The following is a 20,944-nucleotide window of genomic DNA, read 5'->3' on the forward strand; positions in this document are numbered from 1 at the left end:
TGAACAGATAGTAAGAACATTAGTCAACAAGGCAATCTAAACAATATCAAACAGTAGTTCTCCATGGAGTGTATGAAGTAAGCGTGACTGTGTGTGGGTCTGAGTAAGCAGGTGTGCTCACCAACAGTCAGCGGGGAGACACACCAGGGACTCTTTGGAATATTTTACAGAACTTCATATCTTTGACTTGTGACGTTACTTGCAGGACTTCATACTACAAATATACTTTACATGTGTGAATATTAAGTATGAAAAGGTCATTCACAATAACATTTTAGTAAGCACAAAAGATTAGATACAATCTAGAATGTCATCAACTGATACCTGGTTAAATAAATTATGATATACTTATGTATTTAAATCCAAAGGCATTAATAAAGTTATTTGTATATACATATGTAAATCTTTCCAAGATCCTTTCTTAAATAAGAAAAGCAGAAGTATAAAAGTATAAGTTGGATGTTCCTGTTAATATCTGTGTATCTAAAGTATAAAACATAAAAAAGAATATGTACACCGATTTCAATAAAGCACAACTCAATTATCCATAGAAGAAAAACTAAGAAACTAACAATGATTTAACTTTCACAGAAGTAAAACAGGTACCTAAGGACTGTGGTTGGAAAGAGACTTTTTGCTAAGTCCTTTACATTACAAATAAAGTTAATGTATTTCCTCTACATTTAAAATAAAGCTAATATTAGCAAAAGAAATGATAGCCATTTTCTGTCTTACAATATGCATTATGAAGTTTAACACACACATATGGAAAAGCTGGGCATGGTGTCAAATGTTTGTGATCTTAGCATTTGAGAAACAGAGGCAGGAGTTCAAGGCTAGTCTCAGTTACAAAGTGGGTTTGAGGTAAGCCCAGTCTATATAAGATGTTGTCTCAAAGAAACAAACAAATTAGAGAGATGTCAACTAAGCAACTTAACCATGTCTCTAAAGGTCTTAGTAAACAAAAACAAGCCAAACCCAAAAGCAATAGACAGAAAGAAGTTCTAAATCAATGACATGATATAAAAAAATACAAAGAATCCATATAAGAATCAATACAAAGAATAGGTTCTTTGAAAATATAAACTAGATTAATAAACTTTTCACTGAAGTAATCAAAATACTCAAATTAATACAATTAAGAGATGAAATCAAAGCTCATTAGAGAATACTCTAAAAACCTAGATTCCTAAATGCTGGAATCAGCCATCTTCTATAACCAGGCACTGGTACACCAACCCAACCATAAAACCTTCAACCTGCAGTTTGTCCTACCTGCAGAGACTAGATCCAACAACTGATGGGAGCAAATACAAGAGTCCAGCAGAAAAACATTAGGAGGATCTCAGAGAGTCTTGGTGGGGTGGGAGGAGAGGATTGGAGGAGCCAGAGAGGTCAGGGACACTGTAAGAACATGGCCCTCAGAATCAACTTACTGGGTCTCATGGGGGCTCACGGAGATCAGGGAACCTGTAGGAGTCTGACGTAGGTCCTCTACATATATGTTATGTTTTGGAAGCTTGGTGCTCTTCTGGGAATAGTAAGTTTGAGTGGGGACTGTCTCTGACTCTCTTGCCTACTTGTGGGACCCTTTTCTTCCTACTGGGGTTGCCTTGTGCAGCCTTGATGCACAAGTTATTTAGCTGATGTTCTTAGGAAGCCTGCTTTCTTCTGAGGAGATACATTAAGATGGGGGTGGATTTGGAGGATAAGGGAAGTGGAGAGAAGAGATTATTGGGGAGAGGGGAAAGAGGAAACTGCTGTCAAAATGTAACATATGAAAGAAGAATAAATTTAAAAATAAAATTTTTTTAAATGCTCAACATTTTTATGCCAAATTTTTCCTGAACCATTCAAGTAATATATGAGCAGATAAATTAAATAATTCTCAAAAGAAACGTAAATGGCCAATACATAAAATATTAAACATTATTAGCCCTCAGAGAGGTACAAACCAAATCAGGCTGAGATGAGATTCCATCTCACCCCAGTCAGGAAGACTATCATCAAGGAAACAAACGATGACACATACTGGTGAGGATATTGAGAAAGAGAGAAACACAAAATGAATTTCTGGCAGGAATGTAGTCACTATGAAAGTCAGAATGGAGGTTCCTAAAAACTAAAACAAAAAACAAAACAAAACACTCCTAAAACTGCAATCCCTAGATGATCTAGCTGTAACATCCCTAGGTATATATCCAAAGAAATCTAAGTGTCCCAGGCTTCAGTTCACATCCATATGTTTATTATAGCAGTAAGCACAATATTCAAGACAGGAAACCTGCAAGGGACCCTTCAACAGATGAATGGGAGAAGGAAATTCAGTATATAAATACAATGTGGATTAGTAACATTTTCTCATATGAAGAATCTACATTTTCATACATACATGTATATGTACATTCACATAATGTATACACACACACACACCATGAAAGTCAACAGAGACCAGTGGAGGGGATAGGAGAAAAAAAGGAATGCAGTTAGCGACTAATAGGACATGAATATGAACACAATACAATGACATATGTGTATGTAAATGCTACGATTCCCATTATCGTGTGTGTTAAATAGTAATACATAGAAGAAAAAACTACAGAAAAAAGTGTAATGACATGTATGCATGAAAATGCTAAAATGAATCCCATTACTTTGCATGCTAACTTAAAAGAAGAAAATTCCCAATTCTTTTCAATGAGATATACCTGGAAAGCCATTCAAATATAAATCCAAAATTCAACAGCATCTTCTATCTAAGAAATGAATAATCTGTCAGTTGTATGCCAGTCAATCAGACTCATTCTACCAATTAAAAGGATTAACATCTTATAATGTCAGGATAAAAAGGGGGAAATGAGCATTTAATACTTAGAGAACAGAAGACATAGATTAATCAAAAAAGAATCTTTTCCATAAAGAAATGGGGTTCAGGATCAGGTAAATGTAGCTGTGAGTTTAAGACAGAATAAGTCTAAGTGTTTAGTGTGCTAATTCTTGGCCTCCTATAAGATTATACAAGTCATATAATAAGTGTGATTTCTAGAGATGACAAAACAAATAGCTCAACAAAGCAATGATGTGAGTGAGAGTTTTGGTTCCTTATTTGAACATGTTTTGTTTTAACCCCAAGGGTGGGACAAGAGGCTACTTCACAGATTATGGTCGCTCCATGCACTAGCAGGGTCATCATTTTTGCCAGCTGCAGATAGTTTAATCTGGGGACTCTGAAAAGGACTCTGAGAGAGCCCTGAGAGGGCCTGTGGTAGACTCTGCCCCTGCTGCTGCTATATCTTCTGTTGCACTTGCTATTGCAGGATTGCTGTTTTGTTGGACTGTTGGATGGTGAAGACTGGACACCCCAAGGCACCCAATGCCGCTAATCAGCAGGAAGTAGCCTAGAGAAGCTTGCAGCACCTTTCCTCCTCAAACCTTCTTTCTCTCCTACCTAGTGTTGGGGGGGGGGGCTGAAAGGAAATGTGATGGAATAAGTGTGGGAAGGGGGGTAGAGGTATAAGAACCTTATAAAATAGTAATAAATAAATGAATAAATAAATATGCATCAACAGTGATGTGTGCTTTTTACTTTAAGTCTCATGTATGCAAAAAGCTGGAAATATACAAGTAAGTCAAATGTATTTTCCCCCCACTAAACACCCCCAAATGTGCTGAAACTCACCAACAAGTATACTGCTGATATAAACTGGCTGTATAAAGTGACTCAGCAAGGCTCCCTGTACACCAAGCACCTCCCATCTTGTCAGCTTGTCACTTGAGGACATACTGTTTACTCTATTGACCCCGTCTGCAGAACAGTAAACAGTAAGATAAATTTTGCCTTCAACAGCCACATGGAGACTCAGCTCTTCGTTGGCTTCAAACGCAGAAATAGAATGTGGATTAAGGCGTCTAGAGAGAGAAAAAAGTTTTAAGAAAAATAAAATTGTTACAAGTAAAATGTGCATGCTCTCAAAAAAATGTTCTCTACTAGGTTTAATTTGCCAGTACACACTTAATTCCAATAAAATGAGCAGATGTAAACATAAAGAAAAAAGTAGGTATGGATTCATCATCCCAAAAAAATAATGCATAACAAATTACCAACACATTAAGCTTCAGCACAATTTTCCTATTATCAACATTTTTATGGCCATTAATATAGAATGGTAAGATCTAGTGGTAGTATATGCTTTTAACTCCAGCCCTTGGCAGACAGAGGCAGACAGATTTCCATGAGTTCAAGACCAGTCTTGTCTACATAACAAGTTCAACCTCAGCCAGGGGTATATAGTAAGATACTATCTCAACTCCTTTACCCTTGCCAAAAGGTTTAGGATCAGCCTTGGCTATATAACGAGCTGGTGGTTTGAATATATTTGGCCCATGGGAAGGGGCACTACTAGAAGGTAGTATTGTTGGAGGAAGTATGTCACTGTATAGGCAGACTTTAAGGTCTCCCAATACTCAAGTTCTGCCCAGTGTGGAAAGAGTCTCTTCCTGTCTGCCTTTGAATCACAATATGGAACTCTTGGTTCTTTCAGTATCATGTCTGTCTGCACACTGCCCTGCTTCCTACAATGATGCTAATGGACAAAACATCTCAAACTGTAAGACAGTCCCATTAAATGGTTTTCTTTATAAGACACCATGTCTCTTCACAGAAATAAAACCCCAACTAAATGTTTGTTCTTGTACTTTGAGAACTAGGTTCTTTTATATAAAAAGTTTTAAAACTACAAAAGGATAAAATGGAAAAAATTATTCCAAATTCACCTATAGTAAAATGTTATTAAAATCTAAAGTTATATTTCTTGAATTTTATCTATCCATGGATCTTATTGTCAAAGAAATTCCTAGAGTTTTTATAAAACTATTACCCATGGTTACTTCTAGATGGCAAGACTGGGGTGAGCTTTTCTTCTTTTTAACTGTTCTTATATGTGCTAAAGTTCACCCTAATTGATATTATGTATTTATCAAAACAATGGCAATAAACCATACAACAGTTTTTAATCTCCTGTATTTGAATATGTTTATTGCATAGATCCATCATTTACTAAAGCTTTGAAATCTTCAAGGTAGATTTTTCAATACAATAGAAAGTGGTGAAGCACAAGTATTTTTTGAAAGTAGCCACAGGTCAGAGTGAGTGGGAGGAAGGTGGAGCAGGTGGTGGTGGTGGATGTGCTGTGCCCTGAAGCTGAAAGGTAACAGCTCAAGGCTACGGAGAATACAGATATACATGGGCTTCCTCTTTTTGTTTGAGAAAGGGATTCAGAGCAAATATACAGTCATCATCTCACTGTCTTTTAAAAACAACTTCCATAATACTTACAACTGTGACTTAATCTGGGCTGATCCTTTAGGCAACTGGTTCATATAGAGGTAAAGGTTGATGTTCTGTTTCAGAGTAAGTAGATTAGAAGCTGGTTCCGTACAAAAGATTGACTTTTCCATCATAGCAGGATTTTTGCTATAGAAGAGCAGAAGCTGTCTATAAAAGTACCTAAAATGAACATTGTTAACTTTGTTAAGTCATAAAACTTATAGATATACCTTAATGAGTATCATAACCAAATGTAATATGAGCAATGCCTCTATATGTCAACAGTTTTGATATTCATAGGAATCTCATAATTTTAACTAGTAAAAAATTAAGCCCCTTAAGAAGTCCTCACACTGGACTGCCCTGTAACTCATATTAAGGCATCGCTGCTTCATTACTATTCTGCACTGCACATTTGAGTTTCTATCATATCTTGCAAAGGATCCATTTCTCTAGGCCCCTTCTTTCTTCATGAGATAGTTCTGAGTCAACTAGTTGACCTTTTTCCTATCAAATTAAGTTCCTTCTATTTTATTACCATCAGTATCACCATCACCAACATTGTATCTTAGTGGTACTGAAGAAAAAAGCCCAAGAGCACAGATACAGCACAGGGAACATTAGGGGTTGTACAAAGTGTATAACAATGCCAAACATGAAAAAAAAAACCCTCACACTTTAGAGGTAGCATTAAGAAAAGTCAGATAATTCCATCAGCATCAAATAAAAATGGACAAGAATGAGTTAACTCCTATGGGCTTCCACAATGTGTGTGTGTGTGTGTGTGTGTGTGTGTAGTATGTACATAAATGTGCACGACAGTGTACATGCAAAGGCTAGAATAGGGTGCTGGGTGCTTTCCTCACTGTTCCCCTCACTGCCCTGAGAAAGGCAGTCTGGCTGGCAGTGAGCTAGGTGAGCTGGCCGCAGAGCTCTCAGGACCCGGCTGTCTCTACTCCCGAGCCTAGGGCCACAGGAACCAGCAGCCATGCCCAGCTTCATATTTGAGTTCTGGGATGTGCAAGCAGGTCCTCATGTCTGCAGAGCAGGCACACTTGACCATCTTCCCAGCACTCTAATAACTTTTAAGACTGTATAGTTCTTTCCTTAATAGAGGAAAACGGCTCTATCTACATTTTGTTTTAAAATATCCCAGCAAGGAAAGGAGCAACAGTGTGAACACAGAAGCTAAACAAGAGCAGCAAAATGCTGACAATGCTCAAGCTGGAGGGCGGAGCGCACTCCAACCTTATTTGACATTTGCTACGATGACAATCTGTATGAAGCTAATGGTTTAAGAGAATCAAAAGTGGGTGCATGTTATGGGAAGCAACACTTTAATTCCCACTCTTCATGTCTTTATATACAGAAACATTCTTGGCCGTTTTGAACCTCCTGCTACGTCTTCCTTTTGTGAAAAGCAGAATGGTTGATCAGTTTGGGGAAAAAAAGGAGGAATCTGACTTTAGCCCTTTTCTTTCTATTTTGATTTAACAGTCTAGAACAGTGTTCTCACCTTTCCTAATGCTGCAACCCTTTAATACAGTTCTCCATTTTGTGAGGACCCCAACCATACAATTATTTTGTTGCTACTTCGTATCTGTAACTTTGCTACTGTTATGAACTGTAATGTGACTTCCAGGATATCCGGTATATGGCCCCTGTGGAGTAATCATTTAACCACCAATGGGTCACAAAGCAAAGGATATATTGCTTATACTCTGCTGGATAATAAATAGTAGAGTACAGGAAGAATTTATAACTGAAAACCTTCGCTTTTCTAGTGCTATCTTTGGATAAGTATATCTAATTTAGATGTAAAATAAAATCAAGTTTACTTTGTATTAACATAATGTTATACTTTCCAATAACTTTAATCATTCAAAGATAGTATCTCTAATTTTTAAAATATCTTGCAGTGTTCTTTTTAAAAAGATTTATTTCTGAGTAATGTAAGTGGATATTAGTCAGTAAATGCAGAATACCCAGGATATAATCCTCAGAATCCAAGAAGATTAACAAGCTAAAAGGCCCAAGTAAGGAGGCCTCTCCCACTTGGGAGGGAGAAGAAAGCATTTAATGGTGGGAGGAGAGGGAGGGAGGGGAGGGACCCAAGTTGGAGAAGGTGGGGGAAGGAGAAAAGGGGATCATGAACCAGTATTGGGGGTGGGGACAGGAGTGAAGCCCTGAGGGCCAGCAAAAAGAATGGCAACAGGTAATCTCAGGAAGTAGGATTTGGGGAGACCCTCTAGAATGTAACAGAGGCCTTGGAGGTGAGAGATTCTCAGGACTCAAAGGGAGGGGCCTTAGATGAAATGCCCTCCAGTGGGGAGAGAGAACTTATACAGTCACCTCCAGTAGAATGACAGGGCATCAAGTAGAGGGATGGGGTTGTCATACCACAGTCAAAACCTCTGACCCAGAATTGTTCCTGTCTAAAAGAACTACAGGGACAAAAATGGAGAAGATCCTGAGGGAAAGGTGGTCCAGTAACAGGCCCAGATTGGGATCCATCTCAAGAGGAGACTCCAAGGCCTGACAATATTACTGATGCTGTAGTGTGCTTATAGACAGAAGCCTAGTGTGGCTGCCCTACTGAGAGGCCCAAAAAGCAGCTGAGTCAGAAGCAGATATTACACCCAGTCAATGGACAGAAGCTGGGACCCCTGTGGTTGAATTAGGGAAAGGCTGGAAAAAGCAGAGGAGGAGGCAACTCCATAGAAAGACCAGCAGTCTCAACTAACCCGGACCCTGAGATCTCTCAGACACTGAGCCACCAGCCAGACATCATACACCAGCTGATATGAGGCCCGACACATATACAGCAGAGGACTGACTGGCCTGGCGGCAGTGAGAGAAGATGCACCTAGCCTTCGAGAGAATTGGGGTCCCAGGGAGTGGGGAGGCCTGGTGGGATGGGGTTGGGGGCTATTCTCTTGGAGATGGGGGAGGAGTATGGGATAAGCAACAGTCAGAAGGCAGACCTGGAGGGAGATAACGACTGGACTGTAAAAAAAGATTAAAGAATAAAATAAAATAAGATTTATTTATTATGTAGTAGTCTGCCCTCATATACGCTTGCATGCCAGAAGAGGGCGCCAGATCTCACTATAGATGGTTGTGGGCCTCCATGTGGTTACTGGGAATTGAACTCAGGACCTTTAGAAGAGCAGTCAGTGCTCTCGACTTCTGAGTCATCTCACCAGCTAATCTTGTAGTGTTCTTAAAATTTAGTTCTCAAGGAAGTCACCAAAACCTACACAGGACACTAATTACCATGGCGATGTTACAACAGCTTAAAAATATCAAATGCCTTGGTTTAGAGGTTGGTACTCTTTGCTCTGTTATGAGTGAAGTTCCATTTGAAGACAGGGCAACTGCCCTGGTCACTCTGGTCTGAGACCATCATTGCTGACGGCGTCACCGCATCGTTGCCTTACCTAAGCAGAGACCGTCTGGCTGTAACGACTGCGTGAGTGTCATGCAGCACCCTGCCGTTCGGTTTGACACACTGGCTGTAGTTGTATTCGCCTGTGCCTATAGCCACAACTTCATGATGTCCAGCTGAAACAGCAGCGACTGGTTAGTCAACCTCCCTCTTTCCATGTTCATGCTCTACCTTTATCCTCACTTCAAAAGTATTTTGTTATTTATGTGATATATGAATATATCTGTGCTTATGTTGTGAAATGTGTGCAGAATTGACATCAATGATAAGTCCTGCAGAGTACATGACTGACAAGGGCCTGTTACATGAATGGAATGCCAAAGCTAGAAGATAGTCTTTCTCTTCATTTATTATAGCATTTACCAAACAAAATTTGCTTTTGCTTTTCCTGCTTTGGCCCCTTCTCTCCCTCATAGCTTTCCACCTCAGCAGGCTCCTTTCTCCTTTTCTGTCACATGTATCCTCCGCCCCTACTTCCCTTCTGTAACACCAACTCCTTTCCTATCTTGCTTCACAACCTCCACCCACTCCCTCATTTAAACACATGCCAACACTAAAACTTAAAATCTGCACAAGAGAGAGAAGGTGATTTTCTTTTGGGGCGTGTCAGCTCACTTAGTAAGTACTTTCCAGATCCGTCCATTTTCTAGTTAGCTTTTTACAACCCAACTAAAACAGTAAGGCAAGGTGGCAAGGTAATGCAGTCTAGGAATCCACGTGACTTACTGCAGGAATGTCCTCTGGGCTTCCCTCAGATTTTACTAGCCCACAAACACACTTGTATCCTCAAACGTATTAATTCTCTATCCTAAAACATAACTTCATAGCACCTTCCAGAATGTAAGTGAACATGGGAGTCCCTCACTATTCTACCATATGAACTTGCAGTGATGATTTTTTTGATACTAGTATATTGTTATTACCTGCATATTATCTATTTAAATACAGATTTTTTATTTTTGTTAATATTCCCAGTTCTTATACAGAAATTTCTGTGCAACAGTTTCAACTGTGATTATCTCACATCTAAAAATATTTTACATTATTAATCATATTAAATCTAACTTTTGACTGGCTTTTAAGCTACCTTGTAGTTGAATATCATATCTTACCAATTTAAATATATTTTATTTTTCTTCTGTATATATACTACCATGTATTATCAATAAATTCATCTCCGTGTTGTCCCAATAAATATTTTCCACTACATTTGCTCCCCATGCCTTCCTCTGTCTAAAAATATTTTCTTTCTTCAGGGAAACCACTCACATTTAAAGTTTTAATTTAAGTCTCATCTGATGCATGTTTTCATTCAGTGATCTATGAATTCTCATAACTTGTTTTTTGAAACAGGGCCTAATTATGTAATTCCAGGCTGATCTTTACATTATGTTCCCCTGTCTCATACTTCTGAGTTCTGTAATTACAAAAGGGTGTGCCAAAATCTCCATATTCTCACATGTTCACATGGTTAAAAGCAGTTTTCCATTTTTTGTCATCTTAGACATATATATTTATTTATTTATATACACACATATGTAAGATATATAAGAGATATATGATTTTTCTTAAATACAACTTGTATCTTCCCACCGGGATGATAAATATTTCTTAAGAAAATATCAAATATCAAAAATTGTTTTATCAACATCTCTAATACAAAATTCAAACTCTAAGCATTAAAAGGCAAGATAAAGCTAAAATAGAGCTATAACATGAAAATGTCCACAGGAACATACTCTTTCATATTTTAATGCTTTATTTGAAAATAAAGACATTAATTTGTACTGCTCTCTCTTTGGTGTGTGCTATAATGAGGGTTGATGTGGAGAAGGCATTGGTTCTGGTGGGGAAAGGTTTAAAGGTGAGGCCTTTCACTACTCTGCAGTTCTCTGTTGGCTCCTGGTCAGTCCATTTTGTCTTTACCTTTGAGAAGCTTTGCATTTAATGACTTGCCTATCATAAAAGATCACTTCAAATCAATACAAAATCACTGTCTACATAAGCAGAACATAAAATATTATACAGTATGGTTCAAATCATTAAGGTACTAATTTTTCTGTAGAGTAACATATATGAAATATATGGACTTACCTCTTTCAATAATGAAAGCAGCCAATGAACTGCTACATTTCAGATATTGTGAGTGACTAGAAATTAGTTGACCAAATGTTTCTTTAACAAGCTGTGAAATCTTGGCATACTGGACCTGTCTCCCTTCTAGGAAAAATAAAAAGCAGGATGAATGTGAAGAGGTTTGCTATTATTCTAAGAGATGTGCTATTTTGCAGTTATATTAGTGATTTATAGAGATATGTAGACAAAATTCCACTTTTTGTTATGGTTATATTCAGTTGAAAAAGGATACAAATTACAGAGTTCGTGGAGTAACTTCTTATGAATGATATCCTGGGACCAACCTATCTGAACACCACTGTTAATGTTTGCAGAACCCAGTCTGCCAGGATTCTCAAACTCATCTGAGATATAGGGCAAAATTTTTTTGCTGTACAGTATTTTCTATCTTACATACTAGAACATTCCACTTAATAGTAATAATCCTCCCTAATCTGTGACAATCAAAACATATTCATCACAGTCATCATGACAGAAAATACGTAGAATTTGCCCCAATGAGAACCAGTGCAAACCAATAGCATTTCAAATCCTGATAGTTTCCCTGTATTCCCATTAAAAAACTTCTTGACCTTCAAAGATGGTTCAAATAATTTTAAGTAAGCAAAATAACCAGAAGAATATACATCAGAGTTACACAGGAAGCTTTATTTATATTTTTAACATGATGTAGCTTAAAATTGCAAGGCAGAAAGGCCTATTATTTTGTTCATTTATAATTGTTCATTGCTAATGAAAGGTCACTGTTGTAGTGGGCAAGAAACTGCAAAGGTCATTTAGTGCAGGTATTTCCCAAAGTTGGTTGTACACATTGCTTTTATTTTCTAAGACAGTATCTCACTGTACAGACCAGACTGGCCTTCCCTCACAGTCCTCTGACGTCACTGGCCTCCTGAGCTCTGGGGTTACACAAATTTCCCAACATACTTAGCCCACTGAAAAAGGTTCATGATTCTCCATGTTAAGTGCTCATGGCTTATTAAGTGGTTCATAGTTCATTTAACATTGTCAAAGAAAACTAAAATTTGCATTTGTGCAATTATACATAAGAAATGTATGACTAAATTTTCCATAAATATATTTAATAATCATTTTCTAAAATACATTAGCAATGTCAGTGTTCTGCTAAATGGATATAACTCATTTTAAGTCTGTTTTTCTGTTCTTGTTTAATTGAATTTATGTTTTTATTTGTTAATATTTTAACACTATATAATTATAACAGACCAGGTGAGTTATAATTCAAAAAGGAGACAAAGAATAAAAAGACAGTTACAAAATTAGAAAACTAAACTTTAAGTTAATCTGAGTGAACTAGTATCTCTATCACCCAGAATTCAATTCAGGATTCAAAAAAGGAAGCTTCCATCATAAACATTTTTAATTAATCCTTTTTTTCTTAGAAATGAGATATAAACTCACAGGTTTCCCTCTCCATATGCAGAACCACCACTACCAATTCCCTACAGGTATCTGGAGATACAATCTATAAACTTACATCACTTAAACATAAAAGCAAAACCATGCTAAAGCTCCATTAGTCTTGAACACTCAAGGCTGCTATTAATGATTTTTCATTCTCTTTAATGGTTCCCAGAATGAATATAGTATATACAGCTTACAATTACTTTGTGTCTTATTTTATGATATAAAAAGTACAGTAAGCCAGGCAGTGGTGGTTTTAATCAGCACTCAGAAAGCAGAGGCAAGCAGATCTCTGTGAGTTTGAGGCCAGTCTGGTCTACAGGAAAGCCAGGCCTATCTTAAAATGCCAAAAATAAATAGGTCAAAATAGAAACAGAATGAATACTACCCGATTCATTCTATGAAGCCACAGTTACACTGCGTATTTTTCCTTGGAGATAGAACGGTTTCTGTCTTATCAGGAACCTGTCACAATTTCCTTTCATAGAGGACTTCATAAGAGATCATTTTTACTTCTATCATGTTTAATGTTTCAAATAGATTTTAAAAACTGGTTGAGTGCATATTACTTTTACCTTTAGATGATATCATGTACAGATATCATTTAACTTATAAATTATTTTGATGACTTTAAAAATGTCAATAATGAGTTGTATATTTTAAAACAAATTTATTAGTTTAATTTTTTAAAAAAAAGTCAAAAAGAAAAAGTACACTGAGTACACTGAAACTGGGACCAGCAGAATGAGGCAAGAAAATGTTTTGTTGCATATTAAAAATATATAGAACACTTGAGACTCATCACTGTGACAATATGAGATGAGACTATAGCTCAGTGGTAAAGTGCTTAAAATGTTGGGTTCAATCCCCAACACCAGAAAAAAAAACAATATGCTAAAATAACTCTTCATCTTAAAGATTTATTTTTATTTATGTGTATATAGATCTGTTTTCCTGTGTGTGTGTTCATCTGTGTGTGTGTGTGCACACATATGCATGCCGGGGGCAGGGGGGGAATCCATGGAGACTAGAAGGACTTTACTTTTACATTATTTTTTTAACTGTATCCTTTCTGACCCATATACTATAACCTGTTTTCCAGAGTAATGTGATCTAGATTATTTGAAATCTATCCATACCTTGGTCATTACAAACATCTACAGAGGCTGATAGGAACATTTTGCAACCACCCATGTAGACTGAGCCCTGAAGGCTATTCATGAATCCCCACACCTCTGAGGTGTGATCCACCTCGTTTGGTGGACTTGTCCTTTAAATGTGCTTATTTTCCCTGTCTGTCCAAGCAAACACATTTGAGATCCTTGTCTGTCTTCGGAAGATGAATACAACAGTAAGGCTGACTAAAAGAAAGCAAGCCTGACTAAATGAATCAGGCAAAGGGAAGCTTCACTTTACAAACACCGTGAAGTCTGAAGTATCTCTCAAATATCATCAACAGACAATTTAAGAATGTCCTGCCTTCCAGGAGATGAAAGTATACTGTTCAAGGACACACTGCTATACAATATTGACTGTGACAGAGTCACAATAAAACTATGAAAGCTCTTACTTAATGAATATTTTCTGTGTGCCAGATACTCATATATTTATTCCTATCAACCCAATCTTCATGACAATTTGAGGTAATTGCTTTAATAGCAATTTTTAAAATGAAGAAATTAAAGTATAATGAGAATTGATTAGTCTTTGGTCACATATAACTTCAACTGAATATATACATATACATCTGTATGTATACGTATACATATATGATTTTTAAAGATGTACTTTCCTATTTTGTCTACATGTATATATGTATAATATGTACATGCCCTATTAATCTACCTCCTTATTAAAAGGACATGTCCACCCCAACTCTTCTGTGTCATTCTGACAAATGAGCCAAAGTTCTCACACCATGTAGGCAAATTTTCTACCACCAAGCTTATGCCTAAGACCCCTCTTACATTTTTAGACAAGACTCATTAAACTGACAGACAGGCTGTTTGGTGGATGGCAAGCCTTGAATTTGCTATCCTCCTGCCTCAGCTCCCAGATCAGCTAGGATTTATATATGACCATACCATCAGAACTGGCTTAAATGACTTTTTAAATCTTTACTCTCCAGCCTCACTTCACTTCCTACAAGCAATTTTTAAGGGGAAACTTCTCTTTTAATAGCATGAAAGGTCTGAATAAAATGTTAAGGTATATCTTTATATCTGTGCATTTTAATTTTTCAATGGGTTAATTTTCTAAACAGAATATTACCTACCATATTGTACTTTTGAAACATATGCTGCTTCAGGTGTAACAACAGGTTCTGCAGGGATAGGAGGAGGTCCTGTAAATAAATTCAGACCATAGGAAACAATGAAAGGGCAATGTTCTAAAGTGCTGAGAGCTAGCAGCTCTTTACTGTTCTGCAGTAACAATAACCCAAGAATGCAATAAAAACAAGCAACCCCGAATCCAAGAACAGCACTGCACAATGGCTCTATTCTCTATGCTTTTCTGCATCTCTGTCATCAACAAATGCTCCTCAGCTCACTCTGCCCTTTCCCATCTTGACACATCTTGACATCAGTTATCCAAACTAATTTCTGAGTTTCCTCATCTTAACAGCAATTTAGCTTCCTTTGTAAAAGTGGCAACATTCTGATTTCAGATACTTAAGAGCATTTTCTATTTATAATAACACTATGTAAAACACTTGTATCAAAATTAGTAAAATTATTCAAAATGCTGTCATCAGGCTTTTAATAGGATAATGCTATAAATTCTCTAATGAGTTTAATCCAAATCTTTTTTAATGTATTCCAGCTCAGTCTTAAAACCTAAAGATCACATGAAAAACAAGAAAAGTTCATGGCATTACACCAGATGAACACAAAGGGAAAAAAAATCCAAAAATTTAAATGAAAAGACTCTAGAAGCTAAGGTTGTTAACTTAGTTAAAAGACAGAAGAAAGAATACCTCTAGACTAATTTAGATGGAAACCCAGTTAAAAGTATAGAAACAGGCTAGGAAAGAGTGGAGCTGCTACCTGAGACTCATGCTAGAGCCAATGCCAACTAGAGTTAGACACATTCATCTGGACTTGAAAAAAGCAAGTTGAAAACTCAGAAGGAAGGATTTAAAATCTATTTACTCAAGAGAGTTTGGCTCAAGCAAAAGAATACCTAAAAATATTAAATTATGGCTATTATGATTGAATAATCTCAATAAGTAAAACAAGGCTGTACAAGGAAAAACTTCTTTGTAAAATACCAGGGACAAACAGCCAAACATTTCGAAAAGAAAAATAAAACCCTAAAATTGGAGAATCCACATATCCATACTTCAAAACTTATTCCGAAGCTATGTAATCAGAATAATATGACAGTGAGCAAAACAATGCATTATTGCTATAAGGGCATTCACATAGGTCACAGTGCCCAAGAAAGACACAATCCAGGTGTTTTTAACAGGGGTGATAAGGGTTTTTTTTTTTTTTTTAAAAACAAATGCTTCTGGGAAAAGTCATACTCACAAGTAATAGAATGAAGTTGGATACTAACTTCTTATACAAAAATAAAAACTTATCAAAAACTTTTAAATGTAATAGCTAAAATTATAAAGTTCTAAAAAGAAACCACAGTGGGAAATGACAAGTCATGACACTAGATTTGGCAATAATTTCTTGGGTATGGCACCAATGCAACAAAAGAAAACTGGATTTATCAAAAGCAAAATGTTTTGTACATCAAAGGATACTACCAATAAAGTTAAAGGTAACTGTCAGGATGTAATGTTTTTTATTTGTACATCATATATCTTATAATACCAGAATAGACCTAGAGTTTAAAAAGTCAGTAACAATAGAACTAGTTGAAAATGGAAGAAATGATTTAAACATGATCTGTCTCTCCCTCTTAAAAAGATAATGTCCAATAAACCCAATAAATTACACAGCAATTAGGAAATTTAAGTCAAAACACAAAGACTATGTCTTTTAGTATGAGTACTAGCAAAACATGATTATATCTTTTGGTGGTAAAATTACGAAATAATTATAACTATGAAACATTTCAGCAAAGAGCAACTGAAAAGAAGTGATCAAATCCTATGATCGTGTAGTTGATAAGTAAGCCCTTCTTGACTCTGTGTGGAAAATGACACACTCAGACACACACGCCAGACGCACTTACCTGCTGGTTCTAAAACTCTTGGCTCAGGCTCATCCAACTGCAGAAGCTCATCAAGAGCTAATTTTGCTGCGTTGGATCTAGATTCCTTTTTATTTTGTCCCAGTCCTGTCTTGTACTGAATACCATCCACCACAGCACAAAAAGCAAAATATGGTCCCATAACATTTCCTTAAAAAAGAACCCAAAATGAATGCTACAGTACATTCCTACGAGTAATGTCTGAATGTTAGTAAAATACTACAGTATAAAATTCTGGAAAACTATTTAGTATTAAATGATCTCCTTTTAGTAAAAACTCAACTCTTTGTAAAGCAAGTAAGGATTAAAATTACAGTTAGATCAGCCCCCAAACTTGGGATTCTAACTGCAGCCAATGGATTTAAGCAGCTGTACTGGCTGCAGATATAATGCAAGCAATAAAGACAGCTTCAGAATACATTATAATGTATGGCAATGGTTAGCATTCAAATATTTATTGAACTAACTAAGCATTAGTAAAATATTTGAAAATATCTAGTAATATTCATCTTTAAGGTTTCAATATATATAAAATTAAATCTCTCTCATCTTTGGAATGCCCTAAAATTTTTAAATATTCTAAAATATAAAGGATTATTTTGAAGAAATTTTGTACAGCCATTAAGACATCTTCGTAAGCAACTTAATCAATTACAGCTCAGGAAAGGGAAGGTCAGGGACTAAATGGAGATCAAGAGATAAGCGGTCTCCATGAATTAAACAAAGTGCCCATTCTTGCTCAAAGTCCACAACAGGATTACCTTTACACTGTGAGTTTTACTTGGATTTGTATTTGCCTCATGAAAATGAAAATGTAATCATCTCCTAAATTTACAGATGAGATATTTTAATGTTAGGTATTTAACTATCTTCTCTCTGGTTAGGGACAGCTAGAGACTAGTCACTGCACACACTGCTATCTTATTTTCTCACCTATTTACAATCATGTTATATTAACTATTTCTAGAACATACACTTAAGATTTTACTAGGAACTTAAATCCATTATCAGGCTAATCTTGCTTTATTCCCCTTACTTAAACAATTCAATTTGCCATTTTTCCTACATTTACCTATATTTCAACCTAAACTTATCAAACCAGATAATACTTTACTTTCTTAACAAGTGGCTCAGATGACTCTTATGTATATTTGAAACTCACTACATTTGTTAGAAAGTGTTCTATATCAGAAAGCTGAGCATTGTACCTTAGCTTGTTTATAGTCTAGGTTCACAAACTTCCTGAATCATACTTAGAACACAAACAGAACAACACTGGCAGTCCTCAGAGCAGCAAAGTATTTTCACTGGGAATTTTTTAAATCTTTCTTTTAATAGCTTACATTTCCAAGGGTGATCTGGGAATAATGTAGGAAAGCTAAGAAGTTAAACAACTGTTGAGACTGCTGCTTACTTAATGAAAGTACTACAGCGAACATTTTTGTCATGTCAAGTTTACTGGTATTTCACCCAAATAAACTTATTAAAAAATCTTCAGTAAATTTCCAGAGCTTTAAATTATGTTGCAGAGAATCTATCTTTGAGATCCATTCAGGGAAACATTAGAAAACTACAGAAACAAAATTCTCTGCATGCACACAAATATTTTATTTTCAATATCACATGTTAGTCAGTACTTCTTAACAGCAAGTTCCTAAGGTTCCTGGTTACTGCCCACCACATGGAGACAAGAAGCCTTTCTGCTTCTGATTATACTCCTGTAGCCTTCCACAAATACACACAGTAAGATGTACTTCAGGCTTAAGGGTGTAAAGGAGAATGGCCGATGCCAGACAGTTCTGCAGAGGCAGCATCAACCATGCAAGGGCCCTTTTCTTACCGAATCCTTGCATTTCAGGGGCTAAATCTGACATTATTTTTTCCTTAGGTATCACAATCACATAGTCTTATAATTTCAGAACAAATACTTGATTAACAATGACAGACATGTGTATTTATTCTACAATTATTTGTGTCACAAAATACCTATTTAACCTTAACATTGCCTTGAGGTAAGTAAATGTAAAACTGTTTATATACCCTACTTTTATTGGGGGAAAAGCTGCTAGTCCTGGGATAATTAAGCACAACTTCCGACTTACCTGTTGTTACGGTTTCCTTAAGGTCAAGTTGAACACGCTGCATCTGTGCAAACTGGTGCAAGGCTGACACAGGGTTGATCTCCCCACGTTTGTATTTCATTATAAACTCTTTAGGTATTTTTTTTGGAGGAAGGACAGGATTTGAAATAGATGAAAGACCTTTGGAAAGTAATGGCTCTGGAAAATTACCTAAGAACAAATGACAGAGTTGGTCAGTTTGGTTTAATGAAAATGAGTGAAAGTACTAAATCCTTATAAAATAAGCATATTTTCCCCCAAGTTCCTACTAGACAGTTTGGGTACACTTATAGCCACAACTTGTTTTTGTATATGTCTTTTGGCACATTGAGGACACATTATACAGAAATATCATTTATGATAGAAAAATTAATGGAATTTTAGTGATGTCTCAGGGAAGAGTCATTTTTACAGGTGACATCACTAAGGTCTAGAATGGCAATGATATAGAACTGGTTCTGTTGAGACTACAATCTAGTTTTGTGCTCCAATCTGTTATAATGCCTATCCCACTGAGCCGTCTGATTCAAATCTAACTGTTTATATACCCCGTCAATATAAGTTTCACAGTATGTTTACCTCTGCTTTATATTATATGAAGTAATATGTAGAATACAAAGTGCTTGGAGGTCTAGAGCTTTCCCTGACACCCCATAGTGGGGGCATGTTAAGCTATATTTTAATTCAACAGTGAAGGTGGAAACTAATAAATGATCTGAAAATTAAATAATTCTATAGGCCTCCTACTGTAATATTACTAACTCCACATGGCACATGGCCACAGAGATGACAGTCACCACACACACACACACACACAAACACACTTAGCAGTTACGATCCCAGAATATTAGTGTACGTAGATACTTCTACAAATAAAAAGGAAGTTGTACCTGTCACTTGTGTAACCTTGGACGCCATATTCGACAGACTGCAACTTTCAGAGGAATATCCGGTGGGCAAAGTTACCGTCTGAGCTGATGACTGAACGGGTAAATTCTTTTTCAGCATCTGAGCAAAGCTAGGGACCCTGGAACTCTGAAACCAGTCATTGTTTCCAGAAGTTTTCTCACCTGTTTAGGATGAAATTGGCAGAATGTGAAAACCCTGGGTAGACAACAAGTTCCTGGAAGAGGACCTCCCCCAAACTTTTCATTTGACAGAAGTTTCCCCACCACACACACACAATGCTCCCATGGCTACAGCCAAATAATCCCTCTTTAATGGACCTCAACGCTGGGTTGTGTCTAAACAATGAACTTTTCCAAATTCTTCCCCAAACCCAACTATCAACCGTAACAGAGGGAGCAGCAGAGGGGACGTGGATCCCCCCAGAACCGAGGGGCGCATTAGCAAGGTCTAGAAAGAGGAAACAAGAGGGGCAGAACCGAGCGCCGGCCTCCCGCCGGCCAGCGCACCCCCGAGGCTGTCCTTCGCGCCCTCCCCGCCCAGGCTCGCAGGCAGGTGAGCGGCCAGAGGCAGGCCGAGCCGAGGGCCCGGGACCGGGGCTCGTCGGCTGCCGCCCGCGGTCGCCATTGCTGCGCTGCCACCGTCGACCTCTCGCCTCAGGCCTCTGCGGGCCACGCGGCCGGTCGCGTCTTTCAAAAGGCCCCTCGAGCTGACCCTGAGGAGCGGGGCCAGCGCCCCCGTGGGCGCCCCTCGTCCAATCAGCAAGGACCTTCGCTCTGGCCCCGCCCCCGCGCCCTGCACGCGTGGGCTGCGTGCGTAGCTTGGCAGGGGTCACGGTGAATGGGGCGCAGGTTCCAGGCCTCGGCTCCATCCACCCCCGTTCTTCCGGCCTTGTCAGGTTGCATTCTTTCTGTAGAAGACGAAGTCCCAAGGTTCAGCCTCTCGTACCCTGCCCCTCTCACCTCCTCTTGTGGCTGCTTGTCTCCTACCCTACTTAGGGAGACACTCCGCCACACACAGAGCACCACAAAGCTGCTCATTCCAACCTCAGTTGTCTACACCTAGAACAACCTAGAGCTGTCACAGAGTGCTACATGGCTACCTAGCCCCACTTCCGCTATCCACAGGTAGGGTGACCCCAGTCATCCCAGAGCAGCACATGGTTGCTTATCCCTGCCTCAGTTGTCCATACCGAGGGGTGCCAGCCCTCACAAAACACCAGGTGTCTTCTTAACCCCACTCAGTGTCTCCACCGAGGGGAACCTTTCTCAGGGTCCTTGGAGACAGCCAGGAAAAGCTGAGACTTCTTTCAAAGATACCTTTCGCCCTGTCTCCAGTTAAGATCTGAGGATCCATCTGAGATGTGGTAAGATC

The 20,944-nt window shown here is 37.8% G+C and overlaps 1 protein-coding gene across 2 annotated transcripts in view; it reads right to left on the reverse strand.

Annotated features, from left to right (window-relative positions):
• Nucleotides 1-20,197, reverse strand: part of Adad1 (adenosine deaminase domain containing 1) — a 32,904-nt gene extending 12,707 nt beyond the window's left edge. Inside the window, exons 1-9 of one of the 2 annotated variants that reach the window (XM_052178773.1) lie at nt 20,080-20,197; nt 19,555-19,734; nt 18,647-18,835; nt 16,527-16,694; nt 14,611-14,679; nt 10,869-10,994; nt 8,767-8,890; nt 5,336-5,506; nt 3,680-3,909 (exon numbers count right to left, since the gene is read on the reverse strand). In XM_052178773.1, the coding sequence (XP_052034733.1) occupies nt 3,680-3,909; nt 5,336-5,506; nt 8,767-8,890; nt 10,869-10,994; nt 14,611-14,679; nt 16,527-16,694; nt 18,647-18,835; nt 19,555-19,734; nt 20,080-20,197 (1,375 nt within the window). Of the gene's footprint in view, nt 1-3,679; nt 3,910-5,335; nt 5,507-8,766; nt 8,891-10,868; nt 10,995-14,610; nt 14,680-16,526; nt 16,695-18,646; nt 18,836-19,554; nt 19,735-20,079 lie in introns of those variants that run through there. The other variant, XM_052178775.1, reaches the window with a different exon arrangement.
• Nucleotides 20,198-20,944: the final 747 nt, after the last annotated feature.

This window comes from Apodemus sylvaticus, chromosome 4, assembly GCF_947179515.1.
Source record: "Apodemus sylvaticus chromosome 4, mApoSyl1.1, whole genome shotgun sequence".
Classification (NCBI taxonomy): domain Eukaryota; kingdom Metazoa; phylum Chordata; class Mammalia; order Rodentia; family Muridae; genus Apodemus; species Apodemus sylvaticus.